Below are 14420 nucleotides of genomic sequence, written 5' to 3' on the forward strand. Positions count from 1 at the left end.
TCGGGGTAATGATTTTTATTTTTATTTTTTTAGGTTCTTCATACAGAAGGTGGGTCAAGCTACCCCCAGGGCGATTAAACTACCCAAAACTCCTACAGAAACCGTGTCAAATATGTGAGCTTGGGCGCCGAAATGTTTAGAAATATGGACCCCGTTGGATGGCCCCCGCCCGTTAGTAGTGCAGGCGATATTTTTTTTATAGTGGCTGCCGTGATGTGGAAATGATAGAAAACGTTAAAAAGTTGAATGCACGAACGAAAGAACAGACAGATAGACCGACAAACAGAGAGGTAGACACACCAACACTCCGTTTTCCTGTATCATGAGGACAAACACTCTTGATTACACTTTCTCTCCTTCCCTCCACATTCTTCCACTTCCTTTTCACCCTCCCTCCCTCCCTCTGTCCCCCTTCCTCCACCCACACACTTCCATTTCTGCGGGATACGGAAGAGAGAGAGAGAGAGAGAGAGAGAGAGAGAGAGAGAGAGAGAGAGAGAGAGAGAGAGAGAGAGAGAGAGAGAGAGAGAGAGAGAGAGAGAGAGAGAGAGAGAGAGAGAGAGAGAGAGAGAGAATAAATACACAAATTAACAACAACAAAAGTTTAGGGAAAAATAAGAAAATCAGAAGAGAAAGAAAGTAAATAAACAAATACATCAATTCAACTTAATAAAACTTAGACTACACAAACTTTGAAAGAAAATCAGAAAATTAGCAAGCAAATGAATAAATGGAATGAACTAGTAAAGATATAATTGTTACTAAAAATTATATAATGATGATGACCAAAAAATAACAAGAATTGAAAACTTATTGATCAAAACTTGCTATCATCATATATTTATTCTTAAACTTGTCTATTAATTATTACTATTCCTCTCTCCTTTCCTCCCCCTCCCTTACTCCTGACTTTCTCCCTTCTTTGACTTCTTCTCCTCTCCATTTCGTCCTTATACACCCTTTCCTTACCTCAATTTTATAATGACACAAGAAAATTTAAAAAGGGCAGAAAGAGAAAATTTTGAGGGACAGAATGGCAGTGAGAGAGAGAGAGAGAGAGAGAGAGAGAGAGAGAGAGAGAGAGAGAGAGAAAGGAAGTTAAGAAAAAAAACGATAAGGGAGCGGAAGAGGAGAAAGTGTGGTCTCCCTCCCAAGAATGGAGAGTAAACCGTAAATTAGTGAAGGTGTAAAGATATAATTTGCAACAGCCAATAAGGAAAGGAGGGAAGGATGAAGGAAGGGGAGGGGAAAATAAGGAGGAAAAGATGTATCAGTTATTTCCTTAACGCAGTATAGTTCGGTAAACGTACTATAAACTTTTTCCTCTACTACCGTGGGGGGGGGGGGGGAGATTTACATAGATAGATAGATAGATTTACATAGAAAATCAGACCACACAGACCCCATGGTCCAGACTTGGTGGTCTGTCCTTAAACCTAAGTGATTTTACATTAATCAGAAGACTCCAAAACGTTGCATTTCTACTCTAGTTGATATTAAGTTGAAGGAAGTGACGGTCGAGCTTATTTTTGAAGGAGTCAATCGTGTTACACTGGACCACTGACGGTGGAAGCTTATTCCATTCTCGCACTACAACGTTGGTGAAGAAAAATTTGGTGCAGTCTGAATTTACTTGTCTACATCTGAGTTTTACGCCATTGTTCCTCGTGCGCAAAGTGTCATCGATCATAAACAATGTTGATCTGTCTACATTCGTGAAACCATTAAGTATTTTAAAACATTCGATCAGTTTTCCTCGGAGGCGACGTTTCTCAAGAGAGAACATGTTAAGGGTAGAAAGCCTTTCTTCGTAGGATTTGTTGCGCAAGGAAGGGATAATTTCGTTGCCCGACGCTGAACACCTTCTAATTTAGCAATATCCTTTGCATGGTGGAGAGACCAAAACTGTACCGCATATTCCAAGTGGGGTCTGACTAAACTGTTGTAGAGCGGGAGTATTACATCTTTATTCTTAAATAAAAAGTTTCTTTTAATGAAGCCCAACATTCTGTTCGCTTTATTTGCTGCATCGATGCATTGCTGTGAGAATTTGAGGTTTGACGCGATTTTGACCCCCAAGTCCTTGACGCATTGAACGCTTTTGAGTTTAACGCCGCGCATTTCGTAATCAAACTTTTATTCCTCGTTCCAACTTGAAGGACCTGGCACTTGTCTACGTTAAAGGGCATCTCCATCTATCCGACCAAGCTGAAATTTTGTGCAAATCCTCTTGGAGGCTTTGCCTGTCTTCGTCAGTGAGAACCGAGTTACCAATCTTTGTGTCGTCTGCAAATTTACTAATGCGGTTATTGAGTCCAACATCCACGTCGTTGACGTAAATAATGAAAGAGCACTGGGCCAAGAACCGAGCCTGAGGACGCCACTAGTGACAGGCGCCCACTCTGAGTTAAATCCGTCAATCACTACTCTTTGTTGTCTGTTGCTCAACCAATTCGCGATCCATTGGTTTACCTGACCGTCAATACCTATTTGTTTTAATTTGTAAAGTAATTTATGATGGGACTTTATCAAACGCTTTCTGAAATCAAGATAGACTACGTCCAGTGATTTGGAGAGAGAGAGAGAGAGAGAGAGAGATTGATGAGCAGACACAGACACACAGACACAGGAGGAAAAAGTGCATAAAAGTATATGAATAAATTATATATATATATATATATATATATATATATATATATATATATATATATATATATATATATATATATATATATATATATATATATATATATATATATATATATATATATATATATATATATATATATATATATATATATATATATATATATATATATATATATATATATATATATATATATATATATATATATATATATTTTTTTTTTTTTTTTTTTTTTTATGTGTTCGCCTATAGCGCCGGTAGGCTTTTTTCAGGGGTCTGGTGTCCAGCCCAAGCCCGTCATGGCGCAGGCAGCTGTTTATTGTGGCGCCATTTATTCTTGGCACATGCTGGCCCTCGGAGCTAATTCTTGATTCACTTGGACGGTTTCTTCTCGAGTCCAAGTTGATGGTGGTCCTCAGGACAGCAAGTTGGTAGTCTTAGGCCACTCAGCGGTGACTGAAAAATCCCAGGTGGTACTGTGAGGATTCGAACTTACGTCGGCCAGCATGCGGTGAATGGAGGGCCCGCACGCTAACCACTCAGCCATATGTATATATATATATATATATATATATATATATATATATATATATATATATATATATATATATATATATATATATATATATACATGATAGTCTATGAACAAGAAAAATAGAAAAAAATCCTCTTCCTTCTCCTCCTACTCCTGTTTTCAGATTCCTCGTATTTTCAATATATCACAATTTAAAAGTAAAGAAAGAAGAAGAAGAAGAAGAAGAAGAAGAAGAAGAAGAAGAAGAAGAAGAAATAGAAGAAGAAGAAGAAGAAGAAGAAGAAGAAGGAGAAGAAGAAGAAGAAGAGAAGAAGCAGAAGATGATGAAGAAGAAAAGAAGAGGAAGAGGAGGAGGAAAAGGAGAAGGAGGAGGATTAAGAAGGAAGAAGAAAAAGAAAAAGAAGAAGAAAAAGAAGAAGAAGAAAAAGAAGAAGAAGAAGGCGATGGTGATGATGATGATGACGATAAATATGATGATGATGGCAAAAAAGAAGTTATGCCAATTAACAAATCATATAATCATAAATGAGAGAGAGAGAGAGAGAGAGAGAGAAAAGGAAGAAAAGCTCCGGATGTCCTCTCTCCATTGTGTGATAAGGGTGACATACCTTTCCGTCACCGCCAATATAAAACTCTTGACGCCCCAACTCCACCACTCACTCTTCAGCCAGTCCCCAGTGCCTAGTGCAACACCCTGGCTCGCTCACACTGCCACGAGGAAGGTGTCCAAGAGTTCCGCGAGTGACTCTACCGCCTGTGCCAAGGAGAGGTAAAAAGATTACTGATATATATAAGGACACAGAATACTGATCAAAAATTGAAAAATGGCCTGAATCGACGTTGGAAAAGGAGAACAAAGGAACTAAGAATATAGAAAAACGAATCATAGCACAAGCATCATTTACTCAAGCTTCAAGAGGAAAAAATACTGTAAAACAACAGGAACGCTTTCATGATAACCGAGAGGAAAACATGAAAGTGAAAAGAGAAAACAATAGCAAACAAGAAAATATTGCATCCTGAGCACGAAGAACGAAGAAAAGACTTAAAACACAAAAATCATCTGGAGTGCCGAGACGAAGAGGAGGAAAGGAAAAGAAAACTGGAGACTAAACAGAGGAAGAAAGAAAGATTGAAGGAAGCTAGGGCCGAAAGACAAGTGAAAGGAAAGGGGCAATTTGAAAAAGTGCCAAAACAGTGTCGAAGGTAAGAAAAGAGGATATTAAAAGGAAGAGGCGGAGAGGAGGGTGGGAGAGATGGGGAGATGGAAACAAGGGGAAAACATGATAAATGAGAGTGAAAATCTTTTGGAAAACATGAGAGTAGGAGGATGATGAAAAGAGATAATGAGGATAATGAAAAGACTGAGAGGAAAAGAAGTACAGGAGAGAAGGTAGATAAAAGGGAAGGAGAAAAGGAATGCAAATATAGGAAACCACCTCAGAGAAACAAATTGATTAGTTATAAATAAAAACAAAATCATAAAAAAAACAAATAACTAATCCACCTCTCTCTCTCTCTCTCTCTCTCTCTCTCTCTCTCTCTCTCTCTCTCTCTCTCTCTCTCTCTCTCTCTCTCTCTCTCTCTCTCTCTCTCTCTCTCTCTCTCTCTCTCTCTCTCTCTCTCTCTCTCTCTCTCTCTCTCTCTCTCTCTCTCTCTCTCTCTCTCTCTCTCTCTCTCTCTCTCTCTCTCTCTCTCTCTCTCTCTCTCTCTCTCTCTCTCTCCCTCCTGCTGAAGGTCTTTTTGGCACTGCTGTCGCTACTGCCACGCTGGGGACTGGGGCTCTAGCTACCCTGGGACTGCTGGGGGCTGTTGGCATAGGTAAGGACACGCAGTAGGATCGGTTGGAGAAGAAGGAGGAGGAGAATGGTGACGAGGATGAGAGGGATGCGATGGTATTTTTCAGCAATTTTTAAAACAGTAGACAGGAGAAAGAACCAGAGAGGAGGTGGAGGAAGACGGGAACGAGTAGGAGGAAGAGGAGGTGGAACGCAAAAAGGAGGAGAAGGAAAAGATGGTGGTGTAAGGTAGTGTGTGAACTTGTTATTCTAAGGGTGAAGATTCCAAGTAGGACGGATGAGGAGAAGAAACGGGAGGAAAATAATGAGAATAAGAAAGGAGAAGAGAAGGAAGAGTAGAAATAAGAGAGGGCTTGGGAAGGGAAGAGCGAGATGAGGGAGGGAAAATAAGAAGAGGAGGAAAAGGAATAGGAAAAGAGGCGGAGAAAGAAGAGAAGAACGGGGAAAGAAGAGAGTAGTTGAGAGAAAGAAAGGGAGGAGAAAGAGAAGGAGGAGGAGGAGGGATATGAAGGTAAAGGAAATGGATTTCTATCTTTAAAATTTTCCTATATGTATATATTTAAAATTATTACGCAACAAAATTTATATACCTTCCTCTACGTATATCTACCTATCTAACTACCTATCTGTATCTATCTGTTACAGGCGTGGCCCTCAAGAAGAAGTATGGTGGCTACGGTGGTGGTTATGGTGGCGGATACGGGGGTGGTGGCTATGGGAAAGGAAGTCATGGTGGGGGTTATGGTAAGGGAAGCTATGGTAGTGGGTATAGTAAAGGTAATAATGGTGGCTATGGCAAGGGGGGTTATGGTGGAAACAAGGGTGGTAGCTATGGTGGTGGCTATGGTGGCGGTCATGGTGGTGGCTATGGTGGTGGTCATGGTGGTGGCTATGGTGGCGGTCATGGTGGTGGCTATGGTGGTGGTCATGGCAGTAGCTATAGTGGGTATGGTGGTGGGAGTAGCTATGGCGGGCATGGTGGAGGACACAGCGGTGGATATGGAGGTGGAGGGCATGGTCATGGTGGAGGCTATAGTGGGGGGTATGGTGGGGGCTTTGGTGGGGGATATGGTGGGGGAGTCGTGAATGGTGGGTTTGGTGGTGGGTTTGGAGGAGGTAACAGCTTTGAGGTTGGGTATGGCAGTTTTGAGGTAGGGCAGGGTGGTTATGGAAATGGGGGAGTAGGGACCGGATATGGCGGGGGAGTGTTCCCAGTCCCATTATCACCTGCAAGACGCCGGCGAGATATACAACAGGTGAGTATTAAAAGTGTGTGTGTGTGTGTGTGTGTGTGTGTGTGTGTGTGTGTGTGTGTGTGTGTGTGTGTGTGTGTGTATAATATTAATATTGTATATAATGCTTAGTAGTAGTAGTAGTAGTAGTAAAAGCAGTAGTAGTAGTAGCAGTATAGTAGTAGTAGAAGTAGTAGTAGTGGTAGTATTGTCGTATGGCACTCTGGTACCACTCCTCCTGACTGGAAGGAGTGGTTGGTCGTCCCTCTATGGAAACGGAAAAAGGAACCGTCAGGACTGCAACAACCACCGTGGTATTACACTGCTCAGTTTGCCAGGCAAGACGGCTCTTCTGCACTAACTGTTGATACGAATTCCCAGCCAGCTGTTGAAGCTGTAAGCTGCAGTCTGGGTTCACGCCTGGCAACTCAACAATTGACCGTATCCTAGCGCTTCGCATACTGGTGGAGCACCGACGTGAGTTTCGACAGGGGATGCTTGCAGCCTATGGCGATCTCAAGAAGGCGTTTGATTCAGTACTCCGCGAGGCACTCTGGAAACCTCCTCTAACTCCAAGGGATTCCTGCTAGGACTATTGGTCTGCTGACTGTCCCGTATTCTGGGATTGAGAGTGCTGTAAAGTGCGTTGGTGATGGGGGGGAGGGGGGGGCTCTCCAGCTTCTTTCATCGTGAATGTGGGAGTGAGGCAGGGCTGTGTCATTGCCCCATCGCATTTCATCACTCGTATGGACTGCTTTTCAACACTTGTATGGACTGGGTACTAGGCAGAGTTATCGACCATAGCCGTTGTAGAGCATCCATTGCCAATACCAGGGTCACTGATCTTATTTTTGCTGATAATGCAGTAATCCTGTCGGAGTCGCTTTAGATTCTGGTGATTGCTCACGAGGCACTGCACGAGGAGGCGAAGCCCTTGGGACTTAGGTCTCCTGGCCTAAGACCAAGATACACTTCTTTTGAGGCCTGCTAGACGAAACTGTACAGTATGTTCATGCGTGTGGCGAGGAGACTGAGATCTCAGAAAATTTCACATACCTTGGTCGTGTAGTTCAGAACGGTGAATCTCACCAAAAAGTCTTACGACGGATTGACTTGGCCAACGATGTTATGGACTCGCTCAGCACGAGTATATGGCGTTGTCGATACCTATGCTGAAGGACAAAGATCCGGATCTTCAAGTCCATTGTGCTCTCTGTCTTACTCTATGACGGTGAAACATGGACACTAAATAGGGACTTGGAAAGGCGCATTAATACATTTGGTTATAAGTGTCTACGCAGAATCATGGGATACCGCTGGAATGACTTTATGTCAAACCGGCGACTACTCCGTGAAACTGATTCGACATATATTACCTGCATAGTCCTTCTACGCCAACTCCGGCTACACGGGCACGTGGCACGTTACCCAGAAGCCGACCCTGCTCATCGGGTTGTTTCTGTAAGAGACAATCCTGAGTGTAGGCTGCCAAGGAGACGCCTACAGGGTTCGTAGCTTAAGCAAGTCAATAGATCCTGCGAGGCTACGCGCCCCCGGCTTAGGACCCCGTTAATTGATCGAGTAATTGTAGTAGTAGAAGTAGTAGTAGCAGTAGTAGTAGTAGTAGTAGTAGTAGTAGTAGTAGTAGTAGTAGTAGTAGCAGCAGTGGTAGTAGTGGTCGTAGTAGTAGTAGTAGTAGTAGCAGCAGCAGCAGCAGTAGTAGTAGTAGTAGTAGTAGTAGTGGTAGTAGTAGTAGTAGTAGTAGTAGTAGTAGTAGTAGTAGTAGTAGTAGTAGTAGTAGTAGTAGTAGTAGTAGTAGTAGTAGTAGTAGTAGTAGTAGTAGTAATATTAGCAATAATAATAACAATAATAATAATGGATGGGTTAGTTCAACTTGTCTAAGTACGGCCAATAAAAATAATAATAATAATAATGAAAATGATAAAAAATAGTAATGGGATAATAATAGAAATAAGAATGAGAATAATAATAATAATAATAATAATAATAATAATAATAATAATAATAATAATAATAATAATAATAATAATAATAATAATAATAATAATAATAATAATAATAATAATAATAATAATAATATCATACACAGGAGAGCATCAACAAAAACCAAAGTAACAACAAAAATATCAACGTGGAAAGAGAAGAAAAAGAAAATCGAGAAAAAAATATAAAGCAGGAGGAAACGGAAGAAGAGGAGGAGAAAAGGAAGCAGAATGGGGAAGCGAATGAGGAATTGAAGAGGAAAGAGGAGGAGATTAAAATGAAACTCAGGAACCAAGAGAAGCAAGAGGAGGAGGAAGAGGAAGAGGTGGAGTCCCTTCTATCGGAGGATCCTCTTGGGTGTGCTCGCCTGCTGTTGTGTGAGTTGTCCTCCCGCCCCCCGGCCCTCCTCGCGCCCCCACACCAGGCCGTGCTCTCCTACGTCAGGTGAGTTTTGTGTGTCCTCTTAGAGCCGTATTGCAAGTCGAATCCGAGAAGTTTCGGGTCCCTACAGTTATTCATCCCGAACTCTGCAGCGACCCGAAACTTTTCGGATTGGACTTGTAGTACGGCCCCTAAACCGACCTTTGTAGGAACCCGAATCTTCTCGGGTTTAGCTTGTAATACGGCCCTTACTCTTTCTCTTCGAAGTCCTTGACATCCCTCCTTCCTATTCCTCTCGTCTCTTTTTATCATATTTCTCTTATGATCTCTTCCACTTTTTCTCATAGCTGCTTCTTCCTCTTTCATTCCCCGTTTTCCTCCTCTTCCTCCCCTTCCTCATTTACCGCTCCTTCCTCATCGTCCACCATCTTTCACCATCATCGATGTCAACAATATCAAAAGCATCCTAGTATTCACATTCACCTCGCCCCAGGTAACTCATATTTCTTTTTGCAACACCTTCCTCCCTCTCATGATTTCCATTTCACTTTGATAAACCAAAACAAATACTTTATCAATGTATATTTTGATTTTACAAAACTTTTCTTCTATATTTTTATTTTTCACCTTAACAGATTTAAAACATAGCATGTAACTAGGGACCGGTGTTATAGACTAGCTCAGCACGAGTATATGCCGTTGGCGATACCTATGTAGAAGGACAAAGATCCAGATCTTCAAGACCCTTGTGCTCCCTCTCTTACTCTATGGTTGTGAGACATGGACACTAAATAGGGACGTGGAGAAGCGGATTGATGCCTTTTGGTAATAAGTGTCTACACAGAATCATGGGATATCGCTGGAATGACTTTGAGTCAAACCGGCAACTACTCCGTGATACTGATTCGAGGCCTATTACCCTCATAGTCCGTCAACGCCAACTCCGGCTATACGGACACGTGGCACGCCACCCAGAACCCGACCCTGCTTATCGGGTTGTCTCTGTAAGACGCAATCCTGAGTGGAGGAGACCAAGGAGACGTCCATAGAGTTCGTGGCTTGAGCAAGTAGATAAATCCTGCCAGGAGGTACTCAAGGTGGGAAGGGGGCCTGCATGGAGACTTGCCCGGAAGGCCCCCCGGACTTGGCGTCGTGGGGTGGGCGAGGCGACGCTCCCCCGGCCTATGTCCTCATTGACTGATTAATCGTAACATTTCCTTTAACCAGCAAACACCCTCCCCAACCCCACACACACATCTTTCTGTTCCCTCTCACTCTTCCAGATCAAAACCATTTTGTTTTTGTTTTCTTTAATAGAAACGAAAGCATACTTCTGTTTTACCTTTTTTTGGAAATCACACACACACACACACACACACACACACACACACACACACACACACACACACACGCACACACACACACACTTTAAACACTTTATTATTATGTTTGTCAAACACAACATATGTTTAACTCTTACAATTATTGATGAGACAAACAGCCCACACACACACACACACATCACTTTTTTACACTTTCTCAATATTTCTTTCCAGATCTGAAGGCAGCAAGGGCTTATATGTGAGGCCTCAGAATGACAAAGCAAAACAAAGTGAAGCAGGTTCGGGCCTTGCTAACCTGTGGATGGCTTCTGAGGAGGGTAGGTTAGGTGCCAATTGCTCTAAAATCTACCCACGGTGTCCCTTCAGTGCCTCCGGGGTCATGGCAGTGGTCAGAGAGGTTGTCGAGGCCCCGTGAAGCACCTAAAGAATTAATACGAAGCTTCGTTTACATAAGTCGAAGATTGTTCAAATAGTTCATATCGGTAAGAGAAAGTGCGTCAGTAATTAGCACCACTATCTTCACTTCTACCTCCTCTGTGTGTAGTCTTAAGAGTTATATCTTATACAGACCTTTGCTTTAGTTTAAGTCTGATGCGTGTGTATACAAATATGTTTCTGAGTGTGTATTTAGATGGTGTTTCTTGTTGTTGATTAATAAAAATTTAGTTATAGTGGCGTTCTTATTAGACCTCAGCGAGTGTGTGTGTGTGTGTGTGTGTGTGTGTGTGTGTGTGATTAGTTTACACACTACACACAAATTTCTTTATTTCAATCAATCTATATTAAACAGTTTCTACTTTCCTAAGCCCAACACACACACACACACACACACACACACACACACACACACACACACACACACACATAGCTTAGTCGGTTAAAATGCTACGCTGCCAGGTTTCACGGCGTGGCAGGCAGAGGTTCGAGCCCCGCTACGGCCGATTTTTTTTCCGCTGACTATTATAGGAGTGGTCGCTTCCCCCCTTGAGCAATGGAGATAGGGTGTGTGGTGTGTGAGATCCTGGCAGTATCCAAAGATCAACTAATGAGCCTTGCTCTGATCGGGAGAGTACTTGCTGGCGATAGCGGGTCCAACTCGTGATCATGCCGTGATGAAATACACACCAATTCAGATTCTCTCAAAGTAAGTCAGTGGGTTCACTGTAAACTTCTTTCCATTCCTTCCCTTTTCCTAACATCCTTGCTGCTCTCATTCTCTTACCATTAAAAAAAAAAAATGTAGAAGTAGACAACAAAGAAAAAAACTGACGGAAATATGATAATGACAGAAGGAAAATAAGAACAAAATTGATAGTGGTAGTAGTAGTAGTAGTAGTAGTAGTAGTAGTAGTAGTAGTAGCAGTAGTAGTAGTAGTAGTAGTAGTAGTAGTAGTAGTAGTAGTAGTAGTAGTAGTAGTAGTAGTAATGGTAGTAGTAGTAGTAGTAGTAGAACTAGTAATTGTAGTAGTAGTAGTAGTAATAGTAGTAGTAGTAGTAATAGTAGTAGTAGTAGTAATAATAATAGTAGTAGTAGTAGCAGTACTAGTAATTGTAGTAGTAGTAGTAGTAGCAGTGGTAGCAGTAGTAGTAGTAGTAGTAGTAGTAGTAGTAGTTGTAGTAGTAGTAGTAGTAGTAGTAGTAGTAGTAGTAGTAATTGTAGTAGTAGTAGTAGTAGTAGTAGTAGTAGTAGTAGACCTGCACACCCAGAAATGAAATTCCTTGGGGACTACACCCCCCCGCATCGAGTTGTCTTCGACCATATCAGCGGTGACGTGATCTGGAAGCACGCCCTTCACACGCAGGGAGCGGCTGAACCATCAGGCTTGGATGCCAAGGGATGGAAACACCTCCTCAGTAAGAACGTCTTTGGTAATCCAGCTGTGGATCTTCGCGACGCAATAGCCGCCCTAACATGAAAATTGGCGTCAGAGAATTGCCAACACCTCGAGCCTTTGATGGCCTGCCGGCTCATCCCGCTGGATAAAAAAAACAGGCTGTCGCCCCATCGGGATGGGGGAGGTGCTCAGGAGGATCATAGGCAAGGCTGTCATGGAAGTGGTGAAGGACGACGTGAGGAAGGCGGTGGGAAACCTCCAAGTGTGTGCGGGTCAGCAGGCTGGGTGTGAAGCTGCCATTCACGCCGTCAGGAAAATGTTCGAAGACCCGGAATGCGAGGCGGTGCTGATGGTGGACGCTGCTAATGCGCTCAACAACATCAATAGGGAAACAGTACTGCACAACATCAAAATCAAGTGCCCTATATTTGCCCAATATATTGAAAATACGTACAAGGAACCTGCCAGACTGTTCATCAGCAGTCATAATGACCAACGACTTGGAGACCCGGTGGCCATACAGTCCTCAGAGGGCACCACCCAGGGCGACCCATGCAGTGGCCATGGTAATGTTTGCCCTGGGAATGATGAAGGTGCAGGACATCATCCGCCATGAAAACACCAACGTCAAACAGGTGGTGTATGCGGATGACTTCACCGGGGTAGGAAAGTCTGCAGACCTCAGGAAATGGTGGGACCTCGTCAGTGAACACGGCCCTAAAATAGGGTACCATCCCAACGCCACTAAGTCTGTGGTGATTGTAAAACCAGAGGCATACGATCGGGCCGAAACCGCATTGCAGGGCAGTAACGTGAATCTGTCAGTGACTGGCGAAAGACACCTCGGGGTAGTCATTGGAGCACCTGAATACAGAATCGAATATGTGAAAACAGCTGTAAAGCGCTGGGAGTCCAAATTGCAGAAGTTGAGTGAGATCGCCGAAACGGAACCGCAGGCAGCCTACGCAGCATTTACGTACGGTGTCAAGCATAAATGGAACTACCTCATGAGGACAGTTCCTGATGTTGCTCTGTTACTAAAACCTCTGGAAGATGCTATCAGGAACACCTTCATACCGGCGATAGCAAATGGGAGATGCCCCAGTGACCAGGAGAGAAGATTGCTGGAGTTGCCGCCAAGAATGGGTGGGCTTGGTATCACAAACCCGCAAAATCTGACAGAGTCTGAATTCGAGAACTCACTCCGAATCACAGCCTCCTTGACCGGATATATTATCAACCAAAATGAAAGGGGAGACGACAACCTTCAAGAAATTAGGTCACTAAGGAATGAAATCTCCATAAACCGAGAAGAAAAACAGAGAGACACTCTGAGTGACCTAATGAGAGAACTCCCAGAAGGCACAAGGAGGGCGACAGGTATTGCACAGGAAGTTGGCGCTTCGAACTGGCTAACCACACTACCTATCAGGGCAAAAGGCTTCAACCTAAACAAGAAAGAATTCACTGATGCCCTTGCCCTCAGGTATGGCTGGCCAGTGGATGAGCTCCCAAACATATGCAACTGTGGCTCACCCTTCAACCAAAACCATGACATGACATGCAAGAGAGGAAGTTTCGTCTGCATGAAACATGATGAAGTGAGAGACGTAACAGCTCAAATGGTGGAAGAAGTCTGTCACGACGTGACTGTGGAACCCATGCTGTTCCCTCTGCAAGGCGAACACTTCGCCAGACGCACCGCTAATGTTTCGAACGAAGCACGAGTGGATGTTATCGCCAGAAGGTTTTGGACTCGTGGACAGAGGGCGTATTTTGACATAAGGATCTTTGATTCCATGGCCCATTGCCACAGAGACCTGACCATCGATGCAGCCCACAGAAGAAACGAACAAGAGAAGAACAGAGCATATGAAGAAAGAATACAAAATGTGGACCAGGGCTCCTTCACCCCATTAGTATTCACGACGTCGGGAGGAATGGGACCAAGGGCGCAGAGCTTCTACGCAAGACTCGCCGAAACACTGACGGATAAGAATCAGCAGCCGAGAAGCAGTGTGGTCGCCTGGATGAGATGGAGGCTGTCCTTCTCCCTCCTGAGCAGAGGTGGGCACGGTACTAAAAAATCAGTAGTGCAGTTGCGGTAGTGCGGTACTTTTTCCGGAGTAGTGCGGCTGCGGTAGTGCGGTCCCATTTTTTTTTCCCGGTGAGGTACGCGATGTGCGGTACTGTGGTAGCGGTAGTCACTAGTCAATATAAAGATAAATACTTCAGTGCCTGTCCTGGCATCCATTGACTAACTAATAACTTGTGAGATACAAAAAAAAAATCAAGGACTGGGGGAGGGAGAGAGGGAGGTAAGGGAGGATAAAGTGGGGGACAGAGGAGTAGAGGACGGGAAGCGGAGGAGGGAGAGGGAAGGGAATGCAACTTTACGAGGGAGGAAGGAGGGGACAGGGATGGGGGAGGAGGAGATCAGCGTCATGTGAGAGAGGAGGAAGTGGGGGGTGGGAAAGAACGAAGGAAGGAAGGAAGGAAGGAAGGGTGGTGCGACAGCTGCAGTAACACTAGCCAGGGAGGAATGGTAGGGAGGATATGGGGGAGTGAAGGGGAAAGGGAGGAGAGGAGGAAGGGGAGGAATTCTCCGGCGTTTAAGCGAAAACGAAAGATTACTAATATAGGA

The 14420-nt window shown here is 43.7% G+C and overlaps 1 protein-coding gene across 1 annotated transcript; it reads left to right on the forward strand.

Annotated features, from left to right (window-relative positions):
• Positions 1-4909: 4909 nt before the first annotated feature.
• Positions 4910-10612, forward strand: LOC127003614 (uncharacterized; the record flags this gene model as incomplete). Its single annotated transcript, XM_050870520.1, has 4 exons — positions 4910-5003; positions 5627-6237; positions 8324-8661; positions 10155-10612. Coding segments are annotated over 4 exons (1245 nt in total), but the record flags the coding sequence as incomplete, so codon positions are not given.
• Between the last annotated feature and the right edge of the window lie 3808 nt (positions 10613-14420).

Source organism: Eriocheir sinensis, chromosome 25 (genome assembly GCF_024679095.1).
Source record: "Eriocheir sinensis breed Jianghai 21 chromosome 25, ASM2467909v1, whole genome shotgun sequence".
In the NCBI taxonomy this organism is placed as follows: Eukaryota; Metazoa; Arthropoda; class Malacostraca; order Decapoda; family Varunidae; genus Eriocheir; species Eriocheir sinensis.